Source organism: Abramis brama (genome assembly GCF_963993115.1).
Source record: "Abramis brama genome assembly, chromosome: 18".
Lineage (NCBI taxonomy): Eukaryota > Metazoa > Chordata > Actinopteri > Cypriniformes > Leuciscidae > Abramis > Abramis brama.
Window position 1 is genome coordinate 3,032,436 of NC_139980.1, and position 13,074 is coordinate 3,045,509.

At 36.8% G+C, this 13,074-nt stretch overlaps 1 protein-coding gene across 1 annotated transcript; it reads right to left on the reverse strand.

Moving 5' to 3' along the window:
• Positions 1-911: 911 nt before the first annotated feature.
• nup43 (nucleoporin 43) lies at positions 912-12,343 on the reverse strand. Its single transcript, XM_084090562.1, has 8 exons — positions 12,108-12,343; positions 11,891-12,013; positions 9,800-9,877; positions 9,559-9,721; positions 6,894-7,029; positions 6,298-6,449; positions 4,982-5,098; positions 912-1,252 (listed from the first exon to the last, which is right to left on the reverse strand). The coding sequence occupies exons 1-8, from the start codon at positions 12,225-12,227 to the stop codon at positions 1,023-1,025; spliced, it is 1,119 nt and encodes a 372-aa protein (XP_083946688.1). The 5' UTR covers positions 12,228-12,343; the 3' UTR covers positions 912-1,022.
• Between the last annotated feature and the right edge of the window lie 731 nt (positions 12,344-13,074).

Sequence of the window (13,074 nt, forward strand, 5' to 3'; positions counted from 1 at the left end):
CTTGTAATTAAATAAAAAAAATTGTAAAAAAATAAAATAATTTTTTGTCATTTATTGAAAATATTATTATTTACTATGACCAGAGGGGTTTGAGTTATTAAATTATTATTATTATCATTGCATTCATTAGTCACAACTAAAAAGACGTTTGAGTCCATTTTAAAGTCCAAGTAAATGGAAAACCTTTTTTCCTTGCTCTGTTCAATTTGGCACTGAAATAGGGTTGGAACATTAATTTTGCTCTCAAAGTGCCCCATGGTTTAATCCTGTGGGGAAACTAGCGACGGCCCAGACTGCAGCACAGGCGCAGTGCAGTGTTCACTACAGAAGCAAAGTGTAAGCAGGGGTATATGTCTGAACAGGACATGTTTCATTATTGGAGAAGCTGCAACAATGCTAACAAATAGACAGCGACTTTAAATCCATCTGTCATGTTATGACTACTACTGGTATTATATGTATAAATCTATTCATGTTTTTGGATATCCAGATATATTTATGATGATGATCTCTGTCCAACTCATTTGTGACTAATCAGCCTCACTTCTTTCATTAGAAGCTTTAAGCAATAAAGCTTTATTATATTCATTCTTAATTGGTGAAAATCAACCGCATATATACATTTATCAGCATCTCAGGGGAAGGTTACTCATTACAAAATAGCTGTTGTGGTCTGCATAAATGCAATGCATTATTACATTTTCGAAAAGGTGCACACGCCATACGATAACACTTACTATCGTAGCTCTGCAAAGCTAATGCAATAATTTCAACATCAAAGTAAAAAATTGGCTTTTAATAAACTACTTCTAGATTAAGTAACTTTGCAAGAAATATGGTAAACATTTATTATGTCCCTATCATTGTATCCAAAACTTAAGAGTAATTCAACATAACTTTTATGAAACAGAGACTGTACACAATGCAATTTTAATGACTTAATTCTTGTTTAGTTTTAATCAATTGAACAAAGAAATGTAATATCTAAAAATATTCCAAACATTCTCATTTTAGGCGAGTGATCAAACAGGAACTTGTCTGTGGATGTACACAGCCTCCCCATCAGTCCCACATACTAAACACTGCTCAAGCACATCAAGACTGTTGACAGACAGTGTCTGGCTGGGCAGCATATGAGTCGCCTCCAGTCTATTTTTGCTGGAGTCCCCAGCAAGCCAGGCGCTGACCACTGAGTCATTCTCCCCTGCTTGTGGAACGGCACTATGCGAGATGACCCTGCTGTTCCAGCCCCCTGAAACAAACCAGGAAACAGAAAATTATATGAAGATAAAAAATACAATAAACAAAACGAGTACAGTAGGTTCTACACTACCTATCAGGTCAAGTCCCTGAATATTGAATTAATTTCTAATCACTTTAAAGGGATAGTTCACTTTGAAATTAAATTTTGGTATGTTTTAGCTTACCTCAAGGGCATCCAAGATGTAGGTGTCTTTTTTTCCGCAGTAGTTTCAATTTTGATATTTTTAGGTCAAACCGTTCTTGTCTGTCAGTCATATAATGCATATAATCTATGTAATCATATAATCTATGGTCACCACCTCAAAGAGCATGCACAGAGTCCAAATTAAAGCAATTCCCCATCGTCCAAATTAAACAATTCCCCATCGTAAGTACACACTAGGAAGCGCCCGCGCCCTCAGATCACTTGGACGTGGCTGTGTACAAAAGGTAAAAACGATATAAATACTGTTCGTTTTCTCATACAAACCACTCGTTTCGTGTCTTAGGCCATCAATGTGTACTTACAATGGGGAATTGTTTAATTTGGACGATGGGGAATTGCTTTAATCTGGACTTCTCTGTGCATGCTCTTTGAGGTGGTGACCACAGACCTGCATTATATGACTGACAGACAAGAACGGTTTGACCTAAAATATCAAAATTGAAACTACTGCGGAAAAAAAGACACCTACATCTTGGATGCCCTTGAGGTAAGCTAAAACATATCAAAATTTAATTTCAAAGTGAACTATCCCTTTAAATAACCAGCTAATTATTATTAATCTTGCAGTTTATTACACTTCAACACAGGCTCTCGGATGAGTCGAGGCTAAACGTCATCTGTCTCTATCTTGCGCAATTCTCATTGGAACTTGTTGTGCAACGTCGTATCTCGCCAGCACTGATGACATCCACATTGTTCTTGGACGTCCTCTTTTTGTGGTGCCTTCCGTGCAATGCGATGTTGGCAATCCTGTTTTTATCCATACGAAGTACATGACCAAGCCACTGGTGTTGTCTTTCATGTACTTTTTGCACAATCGTTTTTATCTGATTGAGGGCCTTTCTGATGTCATCGTTTCTCATCTCGTCTGATGCGAACGCCAAGTAGTCTTCTAAATGCTGCCATCTCGAATACAAGTAGTTGTTTCCCTTCAGCACTTCAGCAAGTGTCCATGCTTCGGAACTGTACAAGGCAATCGGGAGTATGAGGGATATGTACAGTCTCATTTTTTTTTTTTTTTTTTTTTCAGATATAGTCCAGATCGCTCATCACTTTCAAGGCCTTGGCTGTTCTTGTTCTGATGTCTGTAGAGCAGTCACAGTTTGCAGTCAGAGTCGTTCCAAGATACTTGAATCTTTCCACATGCTCAAGTTCCTTCCCTCGGAGCAACAGTCCTTCCTTTTTTCTATTTTTCACTGTTCTCTCAGATTTTGTACTTAGCAGCATCCACTCCGTTTTAGTCACTTACCTCTTGCCCATACTTTGAGCTGACATTGACGACTCTGACCTGAGCATGTCCAATATCAGAGACCAATATCATCGGCAAATGGTAAGTTGTTAATTGTTCTGCTGTTTACACATGCTCCGTGGCTCTCCAGACCAATTAAGTGCCTCTCGCTTAATGTGCTCCAGATAGATGTTGAAGAGATCTGGAGACAAAATGCTGTTGTTGTTCTTTTTGCCCACATCTCGGCGTTCATCACCCAGCGAGAGGACTTCAGCTGTGATCCAAGGAGCGTTTTTATGTCTTCTAAAGCCAATTATCTCTTCAGCGGTTTTCTTTATTGTGCCATTGATAGTGTCGAGTGCATCATCCAAGCTGGATATAGCTAATATTCATAAAAATATAGACAAACTTTATATTACTTTGATTTTCTAGATTGGCAATATGTGGATAACATTTTTTAATAACTTTTTTCAACAAGCGTTTTTTTAACTCTACATTTGAGCAGTCAAATTAACTTTAAAGATGATCTACATTTCAGATTTTCATGCATGGAGATAACATAGAAAATGTGCCACACTTTAGTGGAGGACTTGTGGAAAACACTTTTAATAAAAGGAGGCAAATGAAAAGGATAAAGAGGGCTTTAAATCACTGGTTTTGGTTTAAATGGGTCCTATTATGCTTTTTTAAATGTGTGTAATGTTGCTGTTTGAGCATGAAAAAGGCCTGTGAAGTTACAAAGCACAAAGTCCCTCCAGCGGGAGTTATTCTCTATATCAGTGCACACTGTTTCTGAAGTCCTTGAAACGTCTCCACTGCAGTCTTGAGTTTTCTCCTGGAAACGAACACGTCATAATATTCCATATGCATTTTCCAAAAATTGTCACAATGTCCAATACGATGATATATGTCCGATAGGTATTTAATGCATTCACCAGCGATGACGCCATTCAGGGGAAATACCCTTAAATGTTAAAAGGATGATACGACAAAGATTTCGCTTTCCTTGGACATGGCAAACTTTTTTTGTTGCTGTTGAAGAATACACAATACACATTCAATACACAAAAATGTTAATATCACGGTTACTTGTATTCCTCTACTAATGCGTCTTTAGTACTGTAACTGTTATTTGGAGTTAAATTATTGTAGTTGGCTTAGGTTTTATTGTGAATTTATGCAAATTTGTTGTTTTGTATTTACTTATATTTATATATTTAAGTATACTTTAAACTTTTAATATATTGTTAAATTTAAATGAAAAAAATTCAATAAAAAAGGCATTCTTTAGTCTCATCCATCATCGTATTGTGGCACTTTTTTAAGTATCGGTTCAGGCACCAGTACCATTTTAAAAGTGTCGATTTGGCACCAGTATCGTAAAAAGCCCAAGCAATACCCAACCCTACTCAGCAGTATACAGCCACAGCCTTTTGTTTTGCTCTCACCATTTCTCTAATGACTGTTTTCTGAAACATGCAATTTGATGCAGGTCAGATGTTATAAGTGACACAGTTATAACATCACATCTGAAATGCAAGATGTATAAATTAAAGAATTCCCACTGTGAAACGTCCAGCACAAGTCGTGCTTGTGAAGGTGGTTCGGGCTGATCAGATTGTTCTTCTTGACTGTTATTATTGGACTCTTAACTGATATGGCAAAACTGACGCCATAGTTAGCGTAGTTACAGTAGTGTTCACAGCACTTCAGGAAGCCTCTGGAGCTGATACTCATCTTCAGGAGCATTACATTTCCAACACACGCTCTAAGCGGTAGACCAATCGCAACACTTTAGTTTAGAGATACATTTATGTGGCGAAGGGTAAATGCAACATGCGTTCTAAATCAGATAGGAATCCAATTTATTAAAATATTTGGTAATACTTTACAATAAGGTCCATTGGTTGATGTATTACCTAACATGAATTAACAGTGAGCAATACATTTGTTACAGTATTTATTTATCTTTGTTCATTTTAGTTAATAAAAAAACAGCTGTTCATGTTAGTTCATGGTGCATTAACTAATGTTAACAAATACAGTCTTTGTTTTAATAATATAATTAGTAAATTAAATTGAAATTATAAGATTAATTTAATGCTGTAGAAGTGTTGTTCATTCTTAGTTCATGTTAACTAAGGTAGTTACCTAATGTTAACTAATAAACCTTATTGTAAAGTGTTACCAAATATTTAAGCTAAATATTAGACAGAGAGATAGACAGACAGATATATAGATAGAATTATCATTATTATAATAGATGTGAAGGAGTGTTGGCTTACTCTGTAGGAGCGTGCTCATGTCTGATCCCGAAGTCGTCTCCCAGTGTAGCAGAGACCCATCCTCTGAGCATGTAAACAAGTGATTGGGGTTTGATGGATGGAAATGTACTTCCCACACTGTAGAAAACAGATCAGAATCACTGCCAGTGTTATCAGGTTTCTGACATTTAAGCCCAAAGTATACTTTTACACACTTCTACAAAGTATACACACAAGCAGACGACACATGCGCATTACAACCACTTGCACTAGCAGTGCCTGGGCAATCGCTCACCACGCATCTTTATAATCTTTAGGGTAGAGTAAATGCGGATTCTTTCAGACCTCTTCGCACAATCTCTCATCCACAGAGCCATTCATTGCTGTTTTAGCTCGCATGCGTTTCTGTCTTTTCCATTTATTCAGTTTTTTCTAATTAGTGCAAAAAGAAATCAGTGCGCATGTGCAATTCGTGTCACACGCATTATACACAGACCCTGAGGAGTAAAGTATTCTTTGGGATTTTCCACGACATCTTTCAATTTGAAGGACAAGATGACATGACACAGTCCATTTTCTTTTGTTCTAATTAATGATACCAATTCCTTGCAAATTTTCATTTTTAAACTGACCAAAACCAAACTGAATTCATGAATAAGGTCATTCCTACAGTAAAATTTTGTGTAATATCGGTTTAATATTATTTTATATCTCTATCTCTTTATAAGGGGTGTAACGATACCCTCATGTCACGATTCGATACATATCACAAGACTGAAATCACAATACGATATTATTGCGATACTCCAAGACATATGGTAAAAGGTTAACAAAAAAATGTACTGTTGATTGTTGCTAAAAAAATGCTAAATTTGATATTACATTGTGTGTGTAAATGAACAGGCTTGGACTTAGTGCTGAAATCCAAAACATCCAGCATTTTTGTATTGCGATTATATTGTGACACGATATATTGTTACACCCCTACTCTTTATGACATCATTGTCCAGAACATGACATCATTTTTGGAAAATAACAGCACAAAAATCGTTAAGTATTAGCATTGGCTATGATCAATTCCGTGATTGGCTAACGTTAATTATTTATTTCCATCCTGTCGCAATGATTAACAGAGAAACAGAGTTGACAATTGAAAACACATGTATGGGTGCACTGTTCACAAAGAAGATATAACATGCATTCAGAAAATAGGGTGAATTTTCATTTCATGTCGACATTAAGTTCAAGAGCATTCTTTCGAACTTCTAGTATGTGCGTTTACAGAACTCAAACACATTTTTTTTTTTTAAAAGTTGTGTAATTCGAAGGGTACTGACTTTCTGCTGAATGGGCCTCGATGAGAGAGAAGGGCGTATTGCCCTGTCTCACGTCCCAGATACACAGCATCCCGTCCTGCCCTCCGGTGGCCACTATGTGCTGCTGGTTAGGGTGTTTATCCACACAGTGCAAGGGCACTCTGTCCCCGGTGCTGCACGAACACAAAATACATGAAAACAGAATAAGATAACAGAAAAGAGACCAGCTTATGGTCTAACTTTCAGATCTTCTAGAGTGAATATAAATTGGGCCACTTATTGATACTGATATGACTGACTCAATTTCTTATCTTAAAAAGTTAAAACATTTTTTTTAAAAATGTATTAAAGTATAAATGTTAACTTACAATTAATTGTAAAATGTAATGCAGTAATTTGTGAGTGTGGCTATTGAGTGGCTTATTTTATTTTTTACATTGCGCAAATGAAAACATGGAAATTAATGAAAATGATTCACTGGTCCTAAAAATAAGCGATTTCTTCATGCAAAATAATATTTCTTTTTCTACTTTGATTTTGATGTAAACGGATGTGTTTTCCTGAAATTCAAAAGAATGCAGTTTTTATTCGAAGAATAATTTGAATATGTTTCATACAGAGAGAGAATTTGTGCAGGACTGTCGCTCTGCTGTCTGAAGTCCCACATCTTCAGCTGGCCGATGGAGTTCACAGTGAGAACTTCAGTCGTCCTCAGAAACGTCACGGCATGAATCGTACTGCTATCTGCATTTTCTGTTGAAAGACAATAACACGGTGCTATTAGTCCTAACTGCATGATTCAAATCACATATGCATTGAAGGTCAAATGTAATTAAATGATACACTGAAAGGAAAAAAATAAAAATACTATGGAAGTCAATGGCTATCGCCAACGGTCTGGTTACCAACATTCTTTAAAATATCTTCTTTTGTGTTCAACAGAAGAAACAATGATTCATTCAGATTAATTAAACATTTTAAATACTTTAAATTTTCATCATCATTACTCCAGTCTTCAGTGTCACATGATCCTTCAGAAATCACTCTAATATGATGATTTGATGATAATATGATGATTTGAGTTGAATGATATTCTGGAGACTCATAATATTTATGACAAATTTCAATCAGGTTTTCGTAAAAATCATTCTACTGAAACTGCCTTACTTAGGGTATCAAATGATATTTTGATAGCCACAGATGCGGGGGAATGTTCCGTGTTGGTTATGTTAGATCTCAGCGCAGCGTTCGACACTGTGGATCACTGCACTCTGTTCGGCTCTGGACTGGTTTTCATCTTATTTGTCCGACAGGACTTTTTCGGTATCTGTTGGATCCTTTATGTCTGATTCTGCATTTTTGTCTTGTGGGGTGCCACAAGGTTCTGTGCTGGGCCCTTTGTTGTTTAATTTGTATATGCTTCCTCTTGGACAGATCATTAATAGTTTTAAAACAATATCATTTATATGCAGATGACATTGTTACTTTTTTCGTTCAAACCTGATAGTCTAGATAAACTGTCAGTTCTACAGGACTTTTTAGTCTCCATTAACAAATGGATGGCAAACAATTTTTTGCAATTTAATAAGGATAAAACTGAATTGATGATCTTTGCTCCTGACAATATTATACCTAAGATTAAGCAGGTTTTAGGGTTTTCAGCCACCTCAGATTGTAGTGAAATGAGAAATATGGGTGTCTGCCTGGATAGAGCCATATGTTTTAACAGTCATATAAAGTCGGTAGTTCGCTCATGTTTTTACCATCTTAGGAACATTGCTCAGATTAGATCGGTGGTCTCAAGAAAAGAGATGGAGATGCTTGTTCATGCCTTCATCTCGTCAAGATTGGACTACTGTAATGTTCTGTACACTTGTTTGAATAAGTCTTCTATGCAGCGACTACAAGTTGTACAAAATGCTGCAGCAAGGCTTTTGACTGGTACCAGTAAGTGGTCTCATAAGACCAGTTCTCAAGGACCTTCATTGGCTTCCAGTTGAATTCAGAGTGCAGTTTAAAATTTTAGTTATCACTTATAGAGCCCTGCACGGCCAGGCACCTCTCTATATTCAAGATCTTTTACACAAACATTCACCAGGTCGGCTCTTACGGTCTTCTGGTATGGACCTTCTAATTGTCCCTAGAACTCGTCTAAAGACTAAAGGGGACTGTGCCTTTTGTACTGTGGCACAGAGGCTTTGGAACTCACTTCCATTAGCACTGAGAACTATGGATTCTGTCAATTCTTTTAAAAAACATCTGAAGACGCATCTTTTTGGGCTTGTTTTTATTTGACAGCATTGGTTACTTGTGTTTTTGTGTTTTGTGTGTTGTTTTGGTAGATCTATTGTTTGCATGTCTGATCTTTTTTTTTTTTAATTAACAGTTTGTAAAGCACTTTGTGACTTTTTGTCTGTGAAAGGTGCTATATAAATAAATTTTACTTACTTACTTACTTACTTACTTACTTGATGCTCAAGAAACATTTATGATTATTATCAGTGTTGAAAACAGTTGTGTACATTATTATTTCATGATGCTATGATGAATAGAAAGTTCAAAAGAACAGCATTTATCTGAAATCTAAAGCTTTTGTAACATTAAACACTACCGTTCAAAAGTTTGGGGTCAGAAAGATTTTTATTTTTGGAGGAAAGAAATCAAATAAATCAATACTTTTATTCATCAAGGATGAGTTAAACTGATCAAAAGTTACAGTAAAGACATTTATAATGTTAGAAAATATTCTATTTTAAATAAATGCTGTTCTTTTGAACTTTCTATTCATCAAAGAATTTAGAAAAAAAATTGTACACAACTGTTTTCAACACTGATAATAATAATGAATGTTTCTTGAGCATCAACTCATCATATTAGAGTGATTTCTGAAGGATCATGTGACACTGAAGACTGGAGTAATGATGCTGAAAATTCAGCTTTGATCACAGGAATAAATTACACTTTACTGTATATTCACATAGAAAACAGTCATTTTAAATTGTCATAATATTTCACAATATTACTGTTTTTTTTCTTTTTTTTTTATCAAATAAATGCAGCCTTGGTGAGCAGAAGAGACTTCTTTTAAAAACATTTAAAAAATCTTACTGACCCAAAACTTTAGAACGGTAGTGTACACTGCAGTGCAGCAATTAACATTTTGCCAGAACCTCTAGTAAATTCCATGTTATTTTGTTTAGTTGTCTGTTCAGAATCGTGGGAGATTCTCAGTTCTGTGCACCTCGATTGTCTGTGCTACAAAGAAAGCCACAAAACACTCACCAATCACACGCACGACTTCGGTCTGATCCGCCTTGTAAAGAATAACTCGCCCGTCTTCACCCACGGACACTATTTCAGGGCTTCTGCACACGACTGAGGTGCAGGGCGCGTCATCACAGGAGTACTGATGAGCTCTCTCCCACACATGAGCCGACGACAGAGCCTGGACATCACCACACACTGCTTTCACACTGGTCAGATGATGCAAATATCATTCCAAACAAACAAATATAGCAAATACCTGACAGTCAGACTGAAGCCTGAAAATCGTCACAGCCCCACTTGATGATGCAGAGACGAGCCTGTCTTGATCTAGAAACTGCACAGATTATGCAAATGACGGTTTAATTCATCTCAAACTAGTCCACAAATTAAAGATTTCATTCTCTTTTCTCACTGCATCACACACCGGATTTAATCGCAGTGAACCTCGCGATACGATACACGGCTCACGATACCGATAACATCACGTTTCAGCAACTCTGCGATAATCGATATATTGCTAGACAATCCTATAATGTAAAATATCACGATATTGGTCTAAAGTTTAGTGCAGGTTCTCTCACGCACAAAAGGTTTTTCAGTCTGTAAATTAAATTTAACATTTTAAGTAAATTAAACATTTTATGCAAAATCTTAAACTTTTCTTTGTGTGTGAACTGACATTTAACTGCTTATCGACTTGTTTTACATACAGTACTGTGCAAAAGTCTTAAGCATGTTAATACCCCCCCCCCAAAAAAAATGGTTTAGGTCAGTTTTGCTGTAGTGTGTCAGTAGGAAATATCAGTTTACATTTCCAAACATTCTTTTTGCCATTAATTGTAATAATTCAGTGAGATTTGTGTATGCACAAGGAGTCTGACAACAGCCGGTCTGATCTGATCTCACCATCATCGAGTCCGTCTGTGATTACATGAAGAAACAGAAGAAACTGAGACAGACTAAATCCAGAAGAACTGCGGGAACGTCTCCGAGACGCTTGAAGAAACCTTCCTGCAAAGCTACAGTACTGGGAAAAGCACTGGCACTTGTGTTAAAATGCTGTAAAGTGAGAATGCTTTCAAAAATAAAAACACAAATTGAATTTATTTATGATTTAACTTCTATTAACTAATTCAAATCAATATATGGTGTAACGACCCTTTGCGTTTAAACCGGCTTTTGTCCAGGTACACTTGCACATAGTTTTTCAGGGAGCTTTGCAGGAAGGTTTCTTCAAGCGTCTCGGAGACGTTCCCGCAGTTCTTCTGGATTTAGTCTGTCTCAGTTTTTTCTGTTAATGAGGGATTCGCAATGCAAAGTCAATGGAGACGGTTGGATAATTTTTGCTAACCTGATGTAGAAGATTTAACGCGGGGTCACAGTCTTTAGGTCAGGTCTGGTCGGGTACGGGAATTAAATTAGTGCTGCTGACGAATAACGGGACGGTGTTCTGTTAAAGGGACAGTTCACCCAAAAAAGTATTCTGTCATCATTTACTCTCCCTCATTCGTCGTTCCAAACCTGTATGAGTTTCTTTTTTCTGTTGATCACAAAAAAACCAGTAACCAGACAGTTGTGGGACAACACTGCCTTTCCAGTGCAGGAAAAAACAAATAGGCTCCACTGGAAGTTAGTTAGTCTGGTTACCGACATTCTTCCAAATATCTTTTTTTTGTGATCAACAGAAAAAAGGAACTCATACAGGGTTGGAACAACATGTAAATGACGACACAATTTCATTTTTGAGTGAACTTTTACTTTAAGAACTGCGAGTGCGGGACAAGACCAGTGCAGGACTCCCTGGAGGATCTGGCCTACATTTTAAGTTTAGATTTACACAAGATAATAAAAAGAGATGCACTTACGTGGCTAAAAGAACTAGTAGAATATAAAGGCAATTCAAGTCAAGTCAAGTCATCTTCATTTATATAGCGCTTTTAACAATGTAGATTGTTTCAAAGCAGCTTTACAGAGATAAACGTATAATTCATGCCATGAATTTCATGGTAACAGAGCTTTATAGCGGTTCTTTAATAAAGTTATTTCAGTAATTCAGTAATGTTTGCAAGCGTTTGAGCTCCAATTTGAGATACAGAGGTTATCTCCAGTGACTACATGCATTAAAATCTTTCTCAATGTTAATATTTTCCACAAAAAAAGAAAAAAGGTAGTGAAGGGTACAGGCGCCCCCGATCTCCCCTACTCGCAGAACACTACACACATAGTGCATACAGTGAGCATGTGTGTGTGTGTGTGTGTGTGTGTGTGTGTGTGTGTGTGTGTGTGTGTGTGTGTGTGTGTGTGTGTGTGTATGTGTGTGTGTGTATGTGTGTGTGTTGACCCTCACCTGCAGGTCCAGCACGTCTCCGTCATGCTGGGAGTCACACAGTAACTGAGGCTCTTCATCAAACTCTCCATCCATGTTTGACACTCCATGATCGCCCACCGACCAGATCGACACTTTGTTATCCTGAACACACACAACGAATGCCGATTAACACCGAAACATCAGTGTGTGTGAGAGATATGTGGCGAAACTCATCTGATCTAGCGCTGGGTCTCGCCTCGTTGTCCCAGGATCCCGTGGCGAACAGCTCCGGCTGCTGCAGCGAGGCCGCGGAGACGGGCCGCCAGCGCGTCTTGCTGATCTTCTGAGAGATGTATTTGGCGTTGATGGAGTCCATTGGGTCTCACTGGTGCCGTGTTGTGTTGTTGATTAGTTTAGCGTGCTTCACATGTAGCAGAATGTATCCCGCCACCTCCGCCTGTGTCCGCTTAGTATGGCGGCCTCAGAGGGTCATACGCGATTTGGTTAGATAAAAACTAATATTAAGCTGATTAAAACTGAAGATATTTGTATTATTATTATAAAAGAGAATTTAAAAAGAGAAAATATAAGTTACCCTAGTAGTTTTAGATTTTCACGGCACATTAATAATGTAATATTTTTTACTTATTATTATTATTACCGGTATTAGTAGTAGTAGTAGTAGTATTACATTTAAGTAAAGCTTCATGAAGCGAAGATAAATAAAATAGAACATTTTCACATTTACGGGTTTCTCGGAAGCGGAAGTCGTCATTGTTGGGTAAACTTCTACAGCGATGAATGAGAGAAAACATTAAATATATTTTTTGTGTTCCCATTTGGTCAAATACTATGGTCAAATAGCAAAAGAAAAACTCCACATAGTGTTTTCACAACTTTCAAAAAGAGTTTAAAAAATAGAGAGACTGATAACAGCAGTCAGATGATGGATGATGGAAAGTTAATATAATAAAAAGTTTAGTGTTAAAATAAAAACATTTAAATCTACAAAAAAAATGTACAATGCTGATGACCATTAAAACTTGTAATCACAGTCTATGAAAAAGGTTAATTTGGAAACTTTTTTGTCTTATAGTGACGTATTCGCAGAACTTCTGCGTTATTTACTGATAAAATTTAAAAACTGAGAAGAAAGAAGACACTCTGCCTTATTAATCCCTTATGCCAATAGCTCTCATTTACCTCATTCCACTATTAAGTTT